This window comes from Mus musculus, chromosome 11 (genome assembly GCF_000001635.26).
Source record: "Mus musculus strain C57BL/6J chromosome 11, GRCm38.p6 C57BL/6J".
In the NCBI taxonomy this organism is placed as follows: Eukaryota; Metazoa; Chordata; class Mammalia; order Rodentia; family Muridae; genus Mus; species Mus musculus.
The window spans coordinates 93,163,423-93,185,978 of NC_000077.6; the positions used below are offsets into that span (position 1 = coordinate 93,163,423).

At 38.7% G+C, this 22,556-nt stretch overlaps 1 protein-coding gene across 5 annotated transcripts in view; it reads left to right on the forward strand.

Annotated features, from left to right (window-relative positions):
- Positions 1-22,556, forward strand: part of Car10 (carbonic anhydrase 10) — a 504,947-nt gene that overhangs the window by 66,618 nt on the left and 415,773 nt on the right. For all 5 annotated transcript variants that reach the window (XM_030246368.1, XM_030246367.1, NM_001361707.1 and 2 more), the window contains one exon: positions 21,660-21,734. In XM_030246368.1, the coding sequence (XP_030102228.1) occupies positions 21,660-21,734 (75 nt within the window). The remainder of the gene's footprint in view (positions 1-21,659; positions 21,735-22,556) is intronic.

Consider the following 22,556-nt stretch of genomic DNA (forward strand, 5'->3'; position numbering starts at 1 on the left):
TATATTTTCCTAGACAGACAAGATGTGTCATGCTTCAAGATCCCTTCGACATGTGCCAACAATATAAAAATCTAGTTGTTATTAACTTTTGGGTTAGAATTAATGCATATGTTATTAGAAAAGTTGGATATTCTGACGAACTGATACTTTTGTTTTACAACTTTTCTTCTAAAAGCTTCTCATCTGTGGTTAAAAGAGTCACAGGAGAATCCCTGAATCACAGCATCGCTTCCTTGTGATCTCAGTTTACTTGACTGATGAATGAGAGAAAGCAGAATCTCAAACCCTCATTTCACATGGATAATTCTGTTATATTTTCATTTGACTAATTATACTGATCCATAATGAGAAGAAGGTTAAATATAATTAAGTAATTATTTAAAAAGTAATTATACTTCATTCTTTAATATCCTATAATACAAACAATTCATGCTAGCAACGCTCTCACTGTGGAGCTAGAGCTGAGGGAAGTATCAGGTAGGACTCATATTGAATGTTCATTCATGAAGAAAGTTACTCTAAGGAGAATCCTACCCATACAATGCACAGCCAAGCTTTAGTACATCCAATAAACTCTTTTCTTTGCTATTTGTATCTTTAGACAAAAATTCTTCATTCCAGCCCCATAATAGATTTTGGGGAAGATGGTATTGCACTGACACTTAAAAGAACTGACCTTAGTTTTGGATGTAAGTCAGTAAGTTGGTACTTTGATATATTAATTGTTCGACTCTTCTAATAAGAGGAAAAGCCCATGATGAGGTGATTAAGTATGTATATGATGAATCAAAAACTATTATAAACGATACAAGTGCATGGAGAAAGATGTTCGCTGAAAGACCAGGTGGGGATTTTGCTTTTTTTTTTTTTTTTTTTTTTTTTGTCTTTGCAGAGATAAGACTCAAACCCAGAGGCTTACACTCTCAGCTGCCTACTATTCCTGAGTTCTATGCTCAGGTCTAAGAGTGAGGTTTGGAAAACAGGCAAAATAACTACTCTTCACACAGGTTAAAACCCTTTTCAGGGTCTTTCATGTTATTCTGTGATCAGCAGGAAGCCGCTGAACGGGTATTCTGGAGACACCTAAAAATGGCCGATGAGTTTGAAAATTGTATTGCACATAGCTGTGGGAACTTTTAAAGAGACAATGGAAGACATGAGCAGAATTTTGCTTTAACACAGAGATCTTCATGTGGGTAGGGGTGTGAAAGGAACAAAAGATTCATAGGGAAAGCAAATAGCCTAATTACTATGTAGGGTAGTTATAATTTCCAATTGACATAATTATTCAATTACTGCCAACCTATATTTAGGGTCTGTTGTGTAGACAGTATAAATGTATGGGACAGAAAAGCTTTTGTATATAGCAGTAGAATAGTCTTAAGTTCAATCAGCATCAAGTAAGTAAACATAAGAGAGATCCCTTCTCCTTCTACCTGATTCCTTGAAGTAAGGCTGTTGTGATATGGTTGGCAATGGCTATTTTGATGTGTGGATGTTCTACATTCTAATTTGTTAAAAGGAGGAAGAGAAACATAGACACTCCTTTTAATATTTATTAGATGACACGTCTCTCCCATCTCACTGGCCAAAATTTTGTCATTTTTTTCTATGAAACTCTAAAGCAAAAAGGACATCCTTTATTCTGATAAGTCATGTGCCTTACTAAAAATCTAGAGAAGGGGGAAATAGACATTGAGAGATGTGGCACCAGCACAAAAGACGACTGTTCTCATGGAAAGGACTGTTTGAGGACTTTAGTAGCAATGGTTTTTGTTAGTGAGTTGCTGGAAAGCTTGCTGAGAACTGGAACAAAAACCTCCAGGTAAGGAATATAAATCTCAGTGTCCTCATGAAGACAGCAGAACAGTCAAGCCTTTCCAGGGTTGACTTTGCAGATAACTCAAGTTCTGCATTTTCCTATCGTCTTGCTTGTTCCCACTGTGGCATCCTAGACATCTGGCATGTATACGCATGCTACTAATTCACCCCCTTCGCTATCTAGAAGAGTGTGACTGCATCTGCTATGCAATGCAGGTTCAGCATATTCTGACTGGAGCATAACCTGGACAAATGCCAAAGAAGTGTTGAGCAAACAGAAAGTGTAAAGATAAATAAATAAATAAATAAAAATAATTGAAACTACATAAGACTTACAAATAACCTTATGTCTCACCTGGGCTGACTGATTCCAGTAAGTCACTGTGTCAGCTTTACCCTTTGGCACTAGGTATTTTTCAGGCATTGTTCTAGCAAAGGGCAATGCCTTGTTGATCGAGTTTTATGAACTTAGCTATTTTCTTGTTTCTAGGCTCAGGTACTATTCCCAAAGTTTCATTAGCATCTGCACATGATTTCACAAATGTCACAGATGTCTTTTGAGGCTCCTAAAAACCCTCTTTTGGTCATTTAGGGTTCTGTCTTTTTTCTTACAAGTTGATTGACTCAGCTCTCATTTGGGTTAAAGGAAGATTCTAAAACAGGGAGAACAGGTAAATTAATCCTGAATTTGATGAAATTAGTTTCATGACTAGAGGGAAAATTAGCCAGTGGCAAAAGAGCTATTATGACACATTAAAAATAAAAATAGGTGAGATACTAAAGACATGTTTGCAAAAGATTTGGGAAAGAAAATTATCTCATCCTTCTACAATTAAATGCATTAAAGATCATCATTTTGTCCATTTCCTTTTGTGTTCTACTAATGTAATTGTGTATCTTATACTGATATTAAATTATAAGGATATTTTATCATGAAAATTAACTCGTTTGGAGGAGGAGAGAAGGCTGTGAAGTGTGGGTGTTCCTTTAAGTCCTGTAGAACATCTTTTTTCTTCTTTTATTATTTTTATTAGGTATTTTATTCATTTACATTTCAAATGCTATCCCAAAAGTCCCCCATACCCTCCCCCCTACTCCCCTACCCACCCATTCCCACTTCTTGGCCCTGGCGTTCCCCTGTACTGGTGCATATAAAGTTTGCAATACCAAGGGGCCTCTCTTCCCAATGATGGCTGACTAGGCCATTTTCTGCTACATATGCAGCTAGAGACACGAGTTCTGGGGGTACTGGTTAGTTCATATTGTTGTTCCACCTATAGGGTTGCAGACCCCTTTAACTCCTTGGGTACTTTCTCTAGCTCCTCCATTGGGGGCCCTGTGTTCCATCCAATAACTGACTGTGAGCATCCACTGCTGTGTTTGCCAGGCACTGGCATGGCCTCACAAGAGACAGCTATAACAGGGTCCTTTCAGCGAAATCTTGCTGGTGTATGCCATGGTGTCTGTGTTTGGAGGCTGATTATGGGATGGAACCCGGGTGCAGCATTCTCTAGATGGTCCATTCTTTCGTCTCAACTCCAAACTTTGTCCCTGTAACTCCTTCCTTGGATGTTTTGTTCCCAGTTCTAAGAAGGGGCAAAGTGACCACACTTTGGTCTTCATTCTTCTTGAGTTTCATGTGTTTTGCAACTTGTAACTTGGGTATTCTAAGTTTCTGGGTTAATATCCACTTATCAGTGAATATATATCATGTGAGTTCTTTTGTGATTGGGTTACCTCACTCAGGATGATACCTTCCACCTCCATCCATTTACCTAGAAATTTCATAAAATCATTCTTTTTAGTAGCAGAGTAGTACTCCATTGTGTAAATGTGCCACATTTTCTGTATCCATTCCTCTGTTAAGGGACATCTGGGTTCTTTCAAGCTTCTGGCTATTATAAATAAGGCTGCTATGAACATAGTGGTACGTGTGTCCTTATTACTAGTTGGAGCATCTTCTGAATATATGCCCAGGAGAGGTATTGTGGGATCCTCTGTTAGTACTATGTCCAATTTTCTGAAAAACTGCGAGACTGATTTCCAGAGTGGTTGTACAAGCTTGCAATCCCACCAACAATGGAGGAGTGTTCCTCTTTCTCCACATCCTCGCCAGCATCTGCTGTCACCTGAATTTTTGATCTTAGCCATTCTGACTGGTGTGAGATGGAATCTCAGGGTTGTTTTGATTTGCATTTCCCTGATGATTAAGGATGTTGAACATTTTTTCAGGTGCTTCTCAGCCATTCGGTATTCCTCAGGTGAGAATTCTTTGTTTAGCTCTGAGCCCCATTTTTAATGGGGTTATTTGATTTTCTGGAGTCCACCTTCTTGAGTTCTTTATATATATTGGATATTAGTCTCCTATCTGATTAAGGATTGGTAAAGATACTTTCCCAATCTATTGGTGGCCTTTTTGTCTTATTGATGGTGTCTTTTGCTTTACAGAAGCTTTGCAAGTTTATGAGGTCCCATTTGTTGATTCTCAATCTTATAGTACAAGCCATTGCTGTTCTGTTCAGAAATTTTTCCCCTGTGCCCATATCTTCGAGGCTTTTCCCCACTTTCTCCTCTATAAGTTTCACTGTCTCTGGTTTTATGTGAAGTTCCTTGATCCACTTATATTTGACCTTAGTACAAGGAGATAAGAATGGATCTATTCATATTCTTATACATGATAACCACCAGTTGTGCCAGCACCATTGGTTGAAAATGCTGTCTTTTTTCAACTGGATGGTTTTAGCTCCCTTGTCAAAGATCAAGTGACCATAGGTGTGTGGGTTCATTTCTGGGTCTTCAATTCTATTCCATTAGTCTACTTGTCTGTCACTATACCAGTACCATGCAGTATTTATCACAATTGCTCTGTAGTACAGCTTTAGGTCAGGAATGGTGATTCCTCCAGTGGTTCTTTTATCATTGAGAAGAGTTTTTGCTATCCTAGGTTTTTTGTTATTCCAGATGAACTTGCAAATTGCCCTTTCTAATTCGTTGAAGAATTGAGTTGGAATTTTGATGGGGATTGCATTGAATCTGTAGATTGCTTTTGGCAAGATAGCCATTTTTACTATATTGATCCTGCCAATCCATGAGCATGGGAGATCTTTCTATCTTCTGAGATCTTCAATTTCTTTCTTCAGAGACTTGAAATTCTTATCATACAGATCTTTCACTTCCTTAGTTAGAGTCACACCAAGTTATTTTATATTATTTGTGACTACTGTTGTTTCCCTAATTTATTTCTCAGCCTGTTTATTCTTTGTGTAGAGAAAGGCCATTGACTTGATTGAGTTAATTTTATATCCAGCTACTTCAATGAAGCTGTTTATCAGGTTTAGGAGTTCTCTGGTGGAATTTTTAGGGTCGCTTATATATACTATCATATCATCTGCAAAAAGTGATATTTTGACTTCTTCCTTTCCAATTTGTATCCCCTTGATCTCCTTTTGTTGTCTAATTGCTCTGGCTAGGACTTCAAGTACTATATTGAATAGGTAGCAAGAAAGTGAGCAGCCTTGTCTAGTCCCTGATTTTAGTGGGATTGCTTCCAGCTTCTCACCATTTACTTTGATGTTGGCTACTGGTTTGCTGTAGATTGCTTTTATCATGTTTAGGTATAGGCCTTGAATTCCTGATCTACTAAAACTTTTATCAGGAATCAGTGTTGGATTTTGTCAAATGCTTTCTCAGCATCTAATGTGAGATGATCATGTGTTTTTTGTCTTTGAGTTTGTTTATATAGTGGATTATGTTGATGGATTTCTGTATATTAAACCATCCCTGCATCCCTGGAATGAAACCTACTTGGTCAGGATAGATGATTTTTTTGATGTGTTCTTGGATTTGGATAGCAAGAATTTTATTGAGTATTCTTGCACCGATACTCATAAGGGAAATTGGTCTGAAATTTTCTATCTTTGTTGGGTCTTTCTGTGGTTTAGTAATAGTGGCTTCATAGAATGAATTGGGTAGAGTACCTTCTGCTTATATTTTGTGGAATAGTTTGTGAAGAACTGGAATTAGATCTTCTTTGAAGGTCTGATAGAACTCTGCACTAAACCCATCTGGTCCTGGCCTTTTTTTGGTTGGGAGACTATTAACGACTGCTTCTATTTCTTTAGGGGATATAGGTCTGTTTAGATCATTAATCTGATCCTGATTTAACTTTGGTACCTGCTATCTGTCTAGAAATTTGTCCATTTCATCCAGGTTTTCCAGTTTTGTTGAGTATAGCCTTTTGTAGAAGGATCTGATGGTGTTCTGGATTTCTTCAGGATCTGTTGTTATGTCTCCCTTTTCATTTCTGATTTTGTTAATTAGGATGCTTTTCCTGTGCCCTCTAGTGAGTCTGGCTAAGGATTTATCTATCTTGTTGATTTTCTCAAAGAACCAGCTCCTTGTTTGGTTGATTCTTTGAATAGTTCTTGTTTCCAGTTGGTTGAGTATGCCACTGAGTTTGATTATTTCCTGCCGACTATTCCTCTTGGGTGAATTTGCTTCCTTTTGTTCCAGAGCTTTTAGATGTGTTGTCAAGCTGCTAGTATGTGCTCTCTCCAGTTTCTTCTTGGAGGCACTCAGAGCTATGAGTTTCCCTCTTAGAAATGCTTTCATTGTGTCCCATAGATTTGGGTATGTTATGGCTTCATTTTCATTAAACTCTAAAAAGTCTTTAATTTCTTTCTTTATTCCTTCCTTGACCAAGGTATCTTTGAGGAGAGTGTTGTTTAGTTTCCACATGAATGTTGTCTTTCTATTATTTATGTTGTTATTGAAGATTAGCTTTAGTTCATGGTGACCTGATAGGATGAATGGAACAATTTCTATGTTTTTGTATCTGTTGAGGTCTGTTTTGTGACCAGTTATATGGTCAATTTTGGAGAAGGTACCATGAGGTGCTGAGAAGAAGGTATATCCTTTTGTTTTAGGATAAAATGTTTTGTAGATATCTGTTAAATCCATTTGTTTCATAACTTCTGTTAGTTTCACTGTGTCCCTGTTTAGTTTCTGTTTCCACGATCTGTCCATTGATGAAAGTAGGGTGTTGTTGAAGTCTCCCACTATTATTGTGTGAGGTGCAATGTGTGCTTTGAGCTTTACTAAAGTGTCTTTAATGAATGTGGCTGCACTTGCATATGGAACATAGATATTCAGTATTGAGAGTTCCTCTTGGAAGATTTTAACTTTGATGAGTATGAAGTGCCCCTCCTTGTCTTTTTTGATAACTTTGGGTTGGATGTCATTTTTATTCAATATTAGAATGGCTACTCCAGCTTGTTTCTTCAGACCATTTGCATGGGAAATTGTTTTCCAGTCTTTCACTCTGAGGTAGTGTCTGTCTTTTTCCCTGAGATGGGCTTCCTGTAAGCAGCAAAATGTTGGGTCCTGTTTGTGTAGCCAGTCTGTTAGTCTATGTCTTTTTATTGGGGAATTGAGTCCATTGATATTAAGAGATATTAAGGAAAAGTAATTGTTGCTTCCTTTTTGTTGTTGTTGTTGTTAGAGTTGGCATTCTGTTCTTGTGGCTATCTTCTTTTAGATTTGTTGAAGGATTACTTTCTTGCTTTTTCTAGGGCGTAGTTTCCATGCTTTTTTTTCCTTTCTGTTATTATCCTTTGAAGGGCTGGATTCGTGGAAAGATATTGTGTGAATTTGGTTTTGTCATGGAATACTTTGGTTTCTCCATCTATGGTAATTGAGAGTTTGGCTGGGTATAGTAGCCTGGGCTGGCCTTTGTGTTCTCTTAGTGTCTGTATAACATTCGTCCAAGATCTTCTGGCTTTCATAGTCTCTGGTGAGAAGTCTGGAGTAGTTCTAATAGGCCTGCCTTTATATGTTATTTGACCTTTTTGTCTTGCTGCTTTTAATATTTTGTCTTTATTTAGTACATTTGTTGTTCTGATTATTATGTGTCCGGAGGAATTTCTTTTCTGGTCCAGTCTATTTGGAGTTCTGTAGGCTTCTTGTATTTTCATGGGCATCTCTTTCTTTAGGTTTGGGAAGTTTTCTTCTATAATTTTGTTGAAGATATTTGCTGGCCCTTTAAGTTGAAAATCTTCATTCTCATCTACTCCTACTATCCATAGGTTTGGTCTTCTCATTGTGTTCTGGATTTCCTAGATGTTTTGAGTTAGGATCTTTTTGCATTTTGCATTTCCTTTGATTGTTGTGTCCATGTTCCCTATGGAATCTTCTGCACCTGAGATTGTCTCTTCCATCTCTTGTATTATGTTGCTGATGCTCGCATCTATGGTTCTTGACTTCTTTTGTAGGGTCTCTATCTCCAGAATTGTCTCCCTTTGGGTTTTCTTTATTGTTTCTATTTCCCTTTTTAGATCCTGCATGGTTTTGTTTACTTCCATCTCCTGTTTGGTAGTGTTTTCCTGTAACTCTCTAAGGCATTTTTGTGTTTCCTCTTTATAGGCTTCTAGCTGTTTACCTGTGTTTTCCTGTATTTCCTTCTTAAGGTCCTCCACAATCATCATTAGAAGTGACTTTAGATCCATGTCTTGCTTTTCTGGTGTGATGGTGTATCCAGGAATTGTTGTGGTGGGAGAGTTTGGTTCTGATGATGTCAAGTAACCTTGTTTTCTGTTGCTTCTGTTCTTAAGCTTGCCTCCTGCTGTCTTATTATCTCAAGTACTTGCTGACCTCAATATATCTGATTGGAGCCTGTCCTCCTATAATCCCAGTTGATTCAGGGCTCCTCAGAGTCCAGCTGTCTCTATGGTTCTTTGCTTGTGGGCTCCTGTGAACCTGAGATTCTGGGTGTGTCAGAGTTCTTGGCAGTCAAGTTCCTCTGAGACCTCTGAAATACTGGTTTGACCAAGCTCCTTTTATCCTGGGATCCTGGAAGTGGTGTCTCCTTTGAGGATTGAGGAGCTGACTGGTCAGTGGTCCTAAGAGTCCTCTAGGGACCTTGGGGTTGTCCACCAACTCCATGCCCTAGGTGTCCTGGTACTGGCACCAACCGGAAGGGACTTGTGATCCTGGTCAGTCCGAGTTTTCTGCTTCCCTAATGTTGTCTCAGGTCCGTCGATTGGATTGGAACAGAAGTTGTGCTCCACTCACCAGTGGTCCTAAGAACTCATGGAGAGTCCTCTAGGGACCTTGGGGGTGTCCGCCAACTCCATGCCCAAGGTGACCTGGTGCTGGAGCCGACTGGAAGGGACTTGTCCTGAAGAACATTTCTAAGTGCTCTTTTCTGTCTTTAACTCTCCCTTGAGTTTATTAAACACACTTTTATTTGACATCAGTGTGCCTATTATTGTAATAGATAAGGCATAACATTTACTTTTGTAACATGTCTAATTCAGTTAGACCAACAGACTGGTAGTACACATTTTAAATATTTAAATTAATTAGATTGTTGCAGCCATGGGACAGCCTAGAATATATGCCAGATAAGCACAGTAGGGTATCTTGGAACAGAAAAAGGACAGTAGGTTACAAACATATGGGTTGAAAATAAGATATGTACTTTAGCTAGTAAAACTAAATTAATACTAGTTCATTGATAAAATAAGCATGCCATACAATACAATATAAAAATAGTAAAGAAAGATTATTTATGAAATAAGTATTATAGCTGTAGTATACCTGTAATGCTTCTATAAATATAAAGCAGTTGTAAAATAAAAATGTGGATAAACAGAGAGAGAGAGAGAGAGAGAGAGAGAGAGAGAGAGAACAGAAAAATCCAGAAATAGGAGAAAGAGAGAAAGAAAAATAGGCACAAAAATGATACTATACAATGACTTTGTCACATATACTTTCCTGTTCATGCTTACTGGCATCTTTCTCTATCTCATTTTGAAGACTATTCCCCCTCTACACACCTCTAAATCTTGGACATCCCCGAGGTCCAGTGTGAGTCCCTTCTGGATCCTGTACATGTTTCTTTTACATTCCTCTAGGTGACCTTATTAAATCTTGTGGCTTTGTATAGAACCTGTGAGTCAGATGGATGTGTCTCATCTTAACTCTTCAAAGAGCTCATCTATATTCACAGTTGACTTGGTATCTTCCTGTTATCTATCCTCTTGAATGGAACACTCAGTTTCACATTATACTTAAAGCCTGTAGATCCCTGTCTCCTTAGTCACAGCTAAGCAATAGTAACATCTCCTAACTCTACTCACACAGGTGAGAGAGGGAGAGAGGGAGAGAGGGAAAGAGAGAGAGTCTTATTTTCATTCACTCAGCTCATGAGCAGGTCATGGTCAGTATCTTCACCAACATCACCCATATGGAAGCTGTCATCACTAATTTTGCTAGCTCTGTCCTACATCTCCAGTAGAATCTCTCTTTGCATCTTTATGGATCACTCACACTTTCCACATCTATGTTGCTTAAAAACTAATGAGTAGGTTTTAGCAGGCAGGCTAATAATCAGACTTGTTAGAGGTTTTCTCATTGATTTTCAGCTCTGGTTACCTTTGGACCTGCTAACCATGATCTCATGCAGGTTGTCCCACACTGACTCCTTTTTCTTATCCACCCAACACAAATATAGTATTGACATCATCTGGATTGATGCTTACCTAGCCTTTTCCTTCTGCTCTGAGAGGTTGCTTTGTTACTCCCAATTGCAATTGGTGATGCTCTGGGTATTTTGCCCCCCCCCCCCTTTTTTGGTCAGAAGTCAGGTCTGTGAATGTGAAGAGAAAAAAAATGTTGAGTTTTTTACTTGTCTTTCAAATTCAAAAAAATAAGGAATGGTTAAAAACAAAATAAACAGTCCAGATATGGCATTTTTCCTCTCATTTTTAAATGAAACATACTGTGTAAAATAGAAGTGGGTTTGCACTGGCTTTCATTTCCCCAGGCAGAGTGTCAGCCCCTGGTGCTTTTCCATCTGTCAAGAGGGTATGGGACTGTCAACCAATTTGAAAACACTTTTGTCTACATTCCCTCTGGTACAAATATAGGCATCATACCAACAAGTCTTTGGATAGACTGAAATCACCCAGCGATCATACAGTTTAGGCTCCAAGATTGCATAATGGACATTTTTACTCAAGTATTTATTATGGATTCACCTAACTTTTACCTGTAGTGTGCCAGCCTTTGTATTACTCATGGGGCTATAAAATCAGGTATATCTGTGTCCTTAAGGAAGTTATAATTTAATATATGAAAGTCTGACATAGAAGCAGATGAATTATTGAGTGAAGTCTTAATGCTAACATGTATAATAACACATAAACTGGACATACATAAAGGATAGTGGGGCCTGCTAGGGAATTATAAAGGTGAAGTTCTAGAGGAAGGAAAGTATCCCTGCCAGTCCATAGGTGCCCTGAAGTGTGCTGAGATAGGCACTTGTGTCCTGTGGTGAGCTATACCCTCTCAGCTAGTCTGCTTCCCTCATAGAAGACAGACTCCCTGTTAAATATTAAAGAGAAGACTGTGAAGTATTGGAATATATAACTTTGCACCATGCATAGAATGTCAGAACGATTTTTTTTTTTACTTCCAACACATAGTGTTGCCATAGTCAGTGGACACCATGATTCCTTCCTTAAGTAACCACCTTGCATGGAGAAAAAAAAATTTCTCAGACAAACAACCACTCATGGCTCTCGAGGTCTGTCACATTATTATGACGTAGTCAAGTAGCATGTCTTCTAAATGTCTCCTCCATATGTTTGGCTCCATCCTTTCTGAACATGAACCATCCAGGGTATGTGTGACCTACTGAGTTCCAGAGTATGCAAACTCATCCCTACAGTGTGCATACTTAGGGCATGTGGGATATGTTTTAACTGAAGTTGCAGTTTTACTAACATCTCTTTTCTCATGCTGACTGGATCATTTCTATTCTCTTCCCTTGTGGACTACGTGCCTCCTCACATCATCTCTCCTCTACGTGATATCGTGTTTGGGTCTTGAATATTGCCATTAATGATTACCATAATTTGCACATGAATGTATTTTCAGTTTTTTCCTCTTCTTTTTTTTTTTTCTGAATCTATGTCAGCTGAGATGTTCGATTTATTTTACAGCTCTTAAAAGAGAGGGATTGCAAGAGTTAATCTCAAAAGATGATGAGAAAGATTTAACGTGTGAAAGTCGAATTATTTTGTCCATGGTGACATGTGAAATTCCCTAGAGTCACCCAGAGACATATACTGTGCACTTATGGGAGGAATAAAGCAGGAGGAGAGAGTTCCGGCTTCGTTTTGGCTGGTGTGAAAACACAGTGTGTGATGACTTAGCCACTCTTAGGAATCTCTTCCAACCTCATTGTTTGATTCCAACAGAAACAAAGTAGGGACCATGGCATCTTGAATGTGACATAGATGACAAAATTCAAACGTCTGGAAAGTATTTAGTGTTGTACATACATCCCACAGTGCGTGTTAATCAAATACCATATGTATTAGTTATAACTTCATAGATTGCCGCTTTCCTTTTCTAAAGTGGCTTCTAAATGTTTGAGTAAGAACTAAAATCACATGACCAGAAAAATAAATTATCTTTCTAGGTTTAAAGTGAGTTTCAGAAAACTGTAACTTGTGGCTTTTGTTATTGGCACAGGGCAATGGGCATGTATTTACAAACTACCTACTTTGTTCTTGTACTACAGTAGCAAATTCAGCACTTGGGAAAAAGCAAGCGTGCGTGTGTGTGTGTGTGTGTGTGTGTGTGTGTGTGTGTGTGTTTTCAAAGACAAAAGCATCCCTTATATGGCCTTTTAGGAAGTGAGAGACTCCCAGGACTCAAAAGGAGGGCCCTTAGATGAACCGTCCCACAATAGGGAGAGGGACCTTATAGAGCCCACCTCCAGCAGGAAGACAGGACATCAAGTGAAGGACGGGGTTGCCATCCCACAGTCATATCTCTGACCCATAATTATTCCTGTCTGAAAGAATTACAGGGATGGAAATGGAGAGGAGCCTGAGGAAAAAGTCCAGTGACAGGCCCAAAGTGGGATTCAGCTTAGGAGGAGGTACCAAGGCCTGACACTATTACTAAGGCTATGGAGAGCTCACAAAGGGATCTATCTTGACTGCCCTCTGAAAGACCCAACAAGAAGCTAAAAGAGTCAGATGCAGATATTTGCATCCAACCAATAGACAGAAGCAGTTGACCTCTGTTATTGAATTAGGGAAGGCTGAAAGAAACTGAGGAGAAGGGCAATCCTGTAGGAGGACCAGCAGTCTCAATTAATCTGGACCCCCAAGATCTCTCAAACACTGGACCACCAAACAGACAGCATATACCAGCTGATATGAGCCCCCCCCCCCCACGCACACATACAGTTGAGGACTTCTATGTCTGTGTTCATTCAGAGATGAGGCACCTAACCCTCAAGAGACTGGAGGCCTCAGGAAGTTTAGAGGTCAGGTAGGGTGGGGTTGGGACATCCACATGGAGACAAGGGGTGGAGAGGGGAGGAGGTGTGAAATGTGGAACAGTTGGAGAGTGGACTGGGAGGGGAATAAAATCTGGAGTGTTAAATAAAAGGGAATGTTTAAAAATACATAATACATATGAAAAAAAGTCTTTGTGCTCCAATTTCTTTAATCCTTAAGAAAGGGGTAAAATCAATGATTATCCCATCTCTGCTGTCTATCTGACAGTCTGGGCTTTCTTTTGAAACCCCCAAGTTCAAACTGGGGCAAAGAAACAAACAAACAAAAAAACAAAGATGACTGAAATGTATTTTTCCTGACTGTAAGTATCTCATCTGACAGGGGTGGCAGCTTTTATTATTAGGACATTATTATTATTATTATTATTATTATTATTATTATTATTATCATCATCACTATTTTCCCCAAGGGGCTGATTGCACATTAAGCAAAGAAATCAAGGAGATTGCAGTCCTTAGGCAAAGAGGAGCCGAGATCCTGGAGAAGCTGAGGCTGCTCTCTGTGCACCTGTCTGCTCTGAGGGATTCTCAGTCATCCCTCCACTCACAGAAAATCAGATGCAAACAACAAGATGACTGCCAGCATCTGGCAGGAGGTGTTAAATGGGAACCCTGCACTTCTGTAGGTGTTTCATCTAAAATAAACCCCTTGTGACAGGGAGCAGAACTTTAAATGAGGTTACTTTGAAATGTGTACCCCATCTTTCTAAAATGCCAACTATTATGAGTCTACACTCAATATCCAGAGGCATTTAAACTATATAAACTATATATATATACATATAGATATAATTATATATAGTTATATGTAACTATATATAGTAATAATATAGTATATTCTATATAGTAATAATACAGTAATATGTAAAATATAGTAATTTATACATAATATGTATATATTTTCAATTTGTAATTTATATATATATATAGAGAGAGAGACAGAGAGACAGAGAGACAGAGAGAGATTGATTGATGGATATCAGAGCTCTATGCTAGATAACTAATTTAACTAATTTTTGAAAGGTAAATTTATTCCTTCAACATGCAAGTCAAACATAGCTTCCAGGCTTGTAAAACAACTGTGGGGATAATGGCATAGTCCTCACAGTCCTTTAAGCCTGACAATCTGAGTTTGATCTCTGGAACCCACATGAGGAAAGAAAAAAAGGAACTCCTACTGTCCTCTCAATCTCTATGTGTGAGCCATGGTGCACATGTACATACACAGAGAGAACACACAGGCACACACAGACATACACACACACACACACACACACACACACACACATACACACACACAACCATGAGTTAGTTCTCTCTCTCTACTATGTAGATTTCAGGTATCAAACTCAGAGCACTAGGTTTGGCATACCTTGGTTTAAGTATGCCTTTACCTGCTAAGCCATCTTACTAGCCAGCTATATTTTTTGCCTCTTTGGTTGTGAGCCTTAGCCTTTAACAGCTGAGCCATCTCCTTGAACCTACCATATCTTCTTGGTGAATGGTTCCTTTCATCAATATAAAGTGACTTCCGCTATCTCCTCTGATTTACTTTTGTTTGAAGTCTCCTTTCTCAGGTATTAGAATGGCTACACCTGCTTGCTTTCAAGCTCAGTTTACATGGTGTGCTTTTCTTTTCTATCCTTTTCCCTTTAGAGCTGTGTTTCTCTTGACCAATAAGGTGTATTTTTTACATGCAACAAACGGATGAGATATGTGTCTTAGTCTGATATGCTAGTCTCAGAGAGTCGAGGCCATTGACATTCAAAGTTATTGTTGGAAGTTATGTATTAATTCCTATCCTTTAGCTTTTTATATTTAGTACCTTCCTAATCTTCTGTTGTCAAATGTCTTAGTTTGTTTTTCTTTTTCTTTTTTAGTTTGTTTTTTTTGTGTGTGTGTGTGTGTCCTGGCACATATGCTTATCTGTTTCTTCAATATCTGATTCTCTTAAGTCAACTGAAGGTATTAATAATTAATGGCCACTGTATTCTTTTGAGACAGAGTTTTTATGTTAGCCAGAAATCCCCACCTATTGTTCTGTTTCTGTCCACATACAGTACAAAGAGTAAATAGACACGTGTGCAACTATGCCTTGCTTTTTATGTGAGTGCCAGGATCAGAACTCAGATCCTCAAGTTTGTATGGCAAGCATTCTTACCTCCTGCCATATCTTCAGCCTCTTAGTAAAAGTTTCAGTTTAAAATTTTTGATTTGAATTTTTTTCAATATTTCTCCCTCTTTACTGACTTTACCCTTCACATCCTGTGAGTTCATTCAAGAATTGATTCATGTTCTCACTGGTTATTTTCAGTATTCTTATCATTATTGTTCTAAATGCTTTATCTGGAATTTCATCTAACATGCTCCATCTGTTATTATTGGATTGATCATTTTTAGGGGAGTCTTACCTCCTTGGCTTTTTTATGTTTCTTGTGTATATACATAGGGACTACATAGGGAATTTATAATTGGGTCATTGGTTAGGATTTTTTTATTATTATTATTCACTGTATTCTTTCAGCAGAAGTATTTACAGTGTCCCAGTGAGACTAGGTTATGCTAGGATAAGTTGTATTTCCTTCCCACTGGTGTAGTTCAGTGAGACTCCCTCCTTCTATGGCTCAGATCAATCATCTACTTCATGGGACATTTAGTGTAGTTCTGACTCAAAGGGTCTCCTTTCCTAGCCAGAGGGATTTTGCAGGTCTGACCTCAGAATATAGTTCCCTGACACCCACCCTCAGTTCCCAGGGTGAGCTATGCAGAGAGAGCCCTTTGTTCTAGAAACTTCCTCAGCAGGGTTTTCAGTTGGCTGCTTCTCCTCCTTCTCCTCCTCCTCCTCCTCCTCCTCCTTCTTTCTTTTTTATTGATTATTTTCTTTATTTACATTTCAAATGTTGTCCCCCTTCCTGGTTTCAGTTTCCCCTCTACAACCCCCTTTGCCTCTATGAGGGTGCTCCTCCCCCTACTTACCCAGTCCCACCTCATCACTCTAGTATCCCCCTACCCTGGGGCATCAAGCTTCCACAGGACCAAGGGCCTCTCCTCCCATTGATGCCAAATAAGTTGACTTCTTGATGCTTCCATTTGAGTGCCAAGAAGAAATATTTTGGAAATTAATGAGGGCTCTTGAGAGTATAATAATGAAAAGGTATAATTAGCTCCAACGAAGGTGGGTGGTGGTGGCAAAGGTGGCCTGTGCTCTCTAGTATATTATACAGTTCCAAATAATGATAAATGATCCCATGTCCAAGTAGGCATTCAAGTGAGTGAGAAATGTTTTGGTTGTCTGGAGCCATAGGCTCCACTTCACATGTGAACACAAATATCTTTTTACATAGTTTTACTAGCTGCCTTCCTTTAACAATACAAATGCTCTAGGAATAAAAACAAGGTGTGTTCTTCATTATTTTGGGAAATCACCTTTGTCAGTGAGGCCATGATTCTGAAACCTCCCATACAACACCATGGCATTAGTTGTACATGGCTCAATCCAGCATCCAATTTCTTCACTTTATATTCAAGTGTGTCATGCCCAACTGTATCCATGTCAAAACATACAATGTTTTGTTATAAATCATGTATTTTGTCACTTTCCTATGGAGTTGCAATTGTAATTAAGATGTTGCTTTCATCATAGTAGTTTTCTTTGTTTTTAAAATTTTATGTGTGTACTTTGACTCTCACAAGTTTCTTTTTTGAGTAAGGAATAGTAGAGGAACTGTTTTAGGGTTCATGAGTCAAATGGTTTCTCTTACAGCTTTCTCAGATGTCTGTTTTGCCAAGAAAGGAGCTGGTGGGTAATATGTAATCAAATGCACACAGTAAGCAGCCAAAATGATTTGTGAACATTGAAGTTTAAATTTTATACATTTTTCACATCACATGTAATTGCTATTGTTTATTATTTTTCAACCACTTAAAAATGAGAGACCATTCTTGGCTCTTGAGGCCTACACAAATAGGCAGTGAGACAAGCCTTCCTAATAATAGCTAGTTTCCTAATCACTGCTCTGTAGAGTATTGTATCCAAGCTTTTACACACTGAAATGGTACTGTAATAAGCTGCATCTCTTTAATTGCTTGATTATGCTACAGCTAAAGCTTTTATTGAACTTTTGAAATATGTGCAAATACTATAATAAAAAGTTGGCAGGGCTACATAGGTTGGGGCCCACATGAGTACCTCAGTCAACCCTTCTCAGAATCAGAGACGTTTCTTCTCACAATACATAGGAATTAAAAGAAGCAAACACAACTGGATGATGTGCAGAGAGTAGGAGACTTTGGAGCACACAGTCCTAAATGAGATGTCTTTGTGAAACCCCTTCCTTCAAGGTTCAGTGATCTATGAGGAAGAGGAGGTACAAAGATTGTCAGAATTTACAGGTAACTCCAAGGAAGCCATGTCTTCTGGATATAGCAGGATTGATGCAATTATGACTTATCAGAAATGGTTGTATCAAGTTTAAGCCAGATGGGGTTCCAGGCCTTGAAACAGGGAAGTGGACACAAAGCTCCACCCCTAATTAAGATGCTATTTGCTATTGATATCTATTGGCAAAGGGAAAATCAGTTTTCGCCAATGGATTGCCACTGGGTATATCAACCACACACTGTGGTTGATCCCATGCTAAGTAATTGGCCAACACAAAATTAACTCCATGGGTTTTTTTTTTTTTTAATATGGACTGTTTTTGTTATTGTTGATTTTTGTTTGTCTGTTTGTGATCTTACTTGTTGTATCCAGAAGACACTATTTCCTTGGAGTAATCTATAATTTCTAGCTTACTTCTAGAAAATCTTACAATTTTCCCAGCTCCTCTTCCTCATAGATCCTTGACCTTTCTGGGGAGGGATTTGATGAGGACATATCATTTAGGATTGAGAACTCCCAAGTCTCTCACTGTGTACATTACCCAGTCATGTGCCTCTGTAGCTTTGTTTTGTTCTGTTTTGTTTTTCTTTTTCTTAATTGTTTTGCTTTTGTTTTCACTTCTTTTTGAAAGAGAAAGAACATAAAGTTGGTAGGGAGGGTGAGGGATATGGGAAAATTTGGGAAAGGGACAAAGGCAGGATCAAAACATATATCATCTAAGACAATTCTTTTTTTTTTTTTTTTTTTACTGACTTCAAGTTATTTATTAATTTTATTTTATTTTTTTTTCCATTTTTTATTAGGTATTTAACTCATTTACATTTCCAATGCTATACCAAAAGTCCCCCATATCCACCCACCCCCACAATATGTATTCACTGATAAGTGGATATTAGCCCCAAACCTAGGATACCCAAGATATAAGATATAATTTGCTAAACACATGAAACTCAAGGAGAATGAAGACTGAAGTGTGGACACTATGCCCCTCCTTAGATTTGGGAACAAAACACCCATGGAAGGAGTTACAGAGACGGAGTTTGGAGCTGAGATGAAAGGATGGACCATGTAGAGACTGCCATAGCCAGGGATCCACCCCATAATCAGCATCCAAACGCTGACACCATTGCATACACTAGCAAGATTTTATTGAAAGGACGCAGATGTAGCTGTCTCTTGTGAGACTATGCCGGGGCCCAGCAAACACAGAAGTGGATGCTCACAGTCAGCTAATGGATGGATCATAGGGCTCCCAATGGAGGAGCTAGAGAAAGTAGCCAAGGAGCTAAAGGGATCTGCAACCCTATAGGTGGAACAACATTATGAGCTAACCAGTACCCCGGAGCTCTTGACTCTAGCTGCATATATATCAAAAGATGGCCTAGTCGGCCATCACTGGAAAGAGAGGCCCATTGGACTTGCAAACTTTATATGCCCCAGTACAGGGGAATACCAGGGCCATCTAAGACAATTCTTAAAAAAAAACAAAAACAAAAACAAAACAGAAAACTATATTGTAGCGAGAAGCTGGAGAGAGGACTTGGTGGACTTGGTGGAACTCATTTACTTTATCCAGAGTTCAGCTGCCAGCACATACATCAGTATATCACAGCCTCCTGTAACTCCAGCTCTGTGGACTCTGGTATCCTCCTCTGGCCCCCATAGTCAAACACATAGGGTCATATAGTGATACAGATAAACATAAATTAAAAACAAGTTTATAAGTTAATTTGGAAAAAATATATTAAGACACAAATTGTTGAGTCTTCTCCATAATTCTTATTTAAATTATGAAAGACATAGAAGACAATCCCTAAAAACTGGCCCTTGGAGTAAAGAAAGAAGGCTATGGCTTGTTTGTTTGTTTGTGTGTTTGTTTGTTTGTTTTATTCTTTATTGTTCTGATAAGATAAAGGTGTGTGGATTTTGATAAGACTGAGAATTTTTGTCTGGGATAAAGATAACTTATGATTCTCTCTAATGCAAAGCAGGTAGATGAAGTTCAGGTTCACTGCTTTCAAGCCTGTGGAAGTGCCCGTCCTTTCCAGGCTGGCTACAGGACCAGCAGGGTCCAAATCGAATTTCATTTAATAAAAGATCAAGATTCCGCTTTGATCTGTTTTGATAGGTTGCATTACCCATGACTTATACTTAATCTGCACCCAGCTAAGTGTTACAAAATGCTCCCCCAAAAAAGCCATCAGGCTTGAGTGTATCATGCGTCATCTATATTCTATATTTGTGTCCTGAGTTACTAAGCCTTTGGAATCTCCTCTTATGCCTGTGGTCAGTCATGCCCTTCAACATATTGAGGAAGAGAAGGATGCGCTGTCTATCATGTAGGGCTCAGAGCAGGGGACGGTGAAGACATCAAAGGGCTTCCTGGATTTTTAACCCATTTTTCTCTAGCACAGAAGTATGTTCTTTGTCAATCCATTTAATGGTTTCTGGATCTGTTTTCTAGAGCTGGTCATGCCTTCAGGAACATCAAGTACAATAGAAACATCTAGACGCTGTACCACACAGGAATTCAGATGCCAAGGAATCTGGTACATGTTGCTACCTCCACTCCCTAGATTCACACTGAACAACTTGGAGCTGGTGACATTCCAGATCTACAAATGGGTCCTTTGTCACTCTTCTGTGTGTTTCTAAAGTCCCCAACCCCACTGTTGGTCTCAGATTGGAATTCCTTTTTTTTTTCCATTTTTAATTAGATATTTTCTTCTTTGACATTTCAAATATTATCCTGAAAGTCCCCTATACCCTCCCCCTGCCCTGCTCCCCAACCTACCCACTCCTGCCCTGGCATTCCCCTGTACTGGGGCATATGATCTTTGCTAGACCAAGGGCCTCTCCTCCCATTGATGGCTGACTAGGCCATCCTCTGCTACATATGCAACTAGAGATAGAGTTCTGTGGGGTACTGGTTAGTTCATATTCCCTTTTATTTGACACCACAGTGCTGCCAGCAGCAGGGTTCCAGTCTCACAGGCAGGTGAAAAAACATTACAAGTGCATCAGAAACCCAGAGGGATTTAGCAAGACCCTTGTCTACACCAAGCCTTGTTTTCAAGTCCAATGCCATGAGCCCATCATTTGTAACACAAAATGATCCATCTCAGAGTTGAGATTTTTAAAAGGGGAAGTTGAATGAAACTAAGACAATAACTAAAGGCTTACTGGTTGACTTATTCAAACAAATTACCAGTCTGGTTGCATCTCTTGAGTTATCTTCAGTAAACTAAGATCTAAAATATGAATACAACTTAATAAAAATTAATATTCAATAAATACTATTTAATAAAAGCAAAGGCACAGTTTTACATACTCTCTGAGATCTATATGCACATGTATACAACAAGTTATATGTGTGTATGCATAGATGTATCTTTACACGTGTGTGTATGTATGTGTGTGTGTGTGTGTGTGCATGTGTAGAAGTCAAGAAGACAGAAGTTAAATAAGCCAATACATGATCACTATGTCTTTCCTGCTATAAAATTATGCAAATCCCTTGAGAGCTTGTTAGAAGGCTCTAGCAGAAAATCACAGCTATTCCTATATCCTTGACCTAATAAGGTGGACCTTCCTGTGTTTGAGGCAGGCCATCCTCCTTTAATGAGTGTGCAGCTTTGGGAAGCACCCATACAGAGTTTTGGGTGTTGTTGTTATTATTATTATTATTTTTCTTGTCGATTTTTTTTGTTATATTTCATTTTATGTTTGAGATAGAGAACATGAAGTTGGATGGGGAGAGAGGTATAGAGGATCTTAGAAACAGAAGTTCCTGATGTAGAGGAGTTAGGAGTAGAAAAGAGTATGATCAAATGTATTGTATGAAAAATCCTTTTAAATAAAAACTTTTAAAAGAATACCCAAATAACTATAAAAAAGACCACAATAAGAAATTTACATGCTAGTGGTATAGTTGAAGAAAGAAATAAAAGGAGATTCTGAAGGATTTGCGCCTTGAAGTAGGAAAGGGCGATGTCTTGGATATTTACTATTTTCCCTTAACCGTGCAACATGACTCCTGTGCTACATCTTAACCTCCCTCCTTCTTTGTTTCTCCTTTAGCTCAACAGAATTCACCAAAAATCCATGAAGGCTGGTGGGCATACAAGGAGGTGGTCCAGGGAAGCTTTGTTCCAGGTAAATACACATTTACTTTATCTATTTTTCAAAAAAAAATCTTATTCCTTAAACATTTTAAGGAGACAGAAATACTCAAAGCCCCACGCATCCATTTAGCCCACATTACCTCATCCCTGTGTACTAATAAAGTAATAACAAACAAACAAATAAAAGCCCAGAATTTGGATGAACACTAATGTTATTTCTACAATGTCACATTTGCTACATGGTCTGAAATATATGGTGAAAGTCAACTTGGTCTAACTTAAGCTTGGAAATCTATTACATTAAGAGAAGTCTTGTTATGTGAGCAGCAACTTAAAAGGAACACATTATTCTTCTATGTAAACTGGCAATGCTAGGATTCTTCCATCAATAGAAGCCTCCTCCAGAAAGGAGGAGGATACAAGACTGAGAGCAGAAGCTGTTTGCCCACACTTGATAAAGTGAGGACTGTTCTCCACATTAATGACACGGGAAGTCTGTCTGAACAGTCTGACCACGACAGTGAAGCTTGCTGGAATGCATGCTGTTACTGATGTCATTGTGGTAGCATGCCTGCTCAAGACTTAGCAGATCCAGCCAAGAACCATCTAAAAATAAAAAGAAATGACTGGACACTGTCAGCATGCAGGCGTTGGACTGAGAAGCAAAGGCAGGCTAGGGCCAGAAGCAACGTGACTTGAGTTGAGAAGGAGAGCAGAGGGAGCTGTCTCTCCCACTTCTCTTACTTGTAATTGTCCTATTCTTGACATAATAGACAGAATTAATAACCTGTATTAACCATAAAAACCATAGGTCATCCTGCAAGACATCAGAAGGGACAGAAGCAAAGGAAAG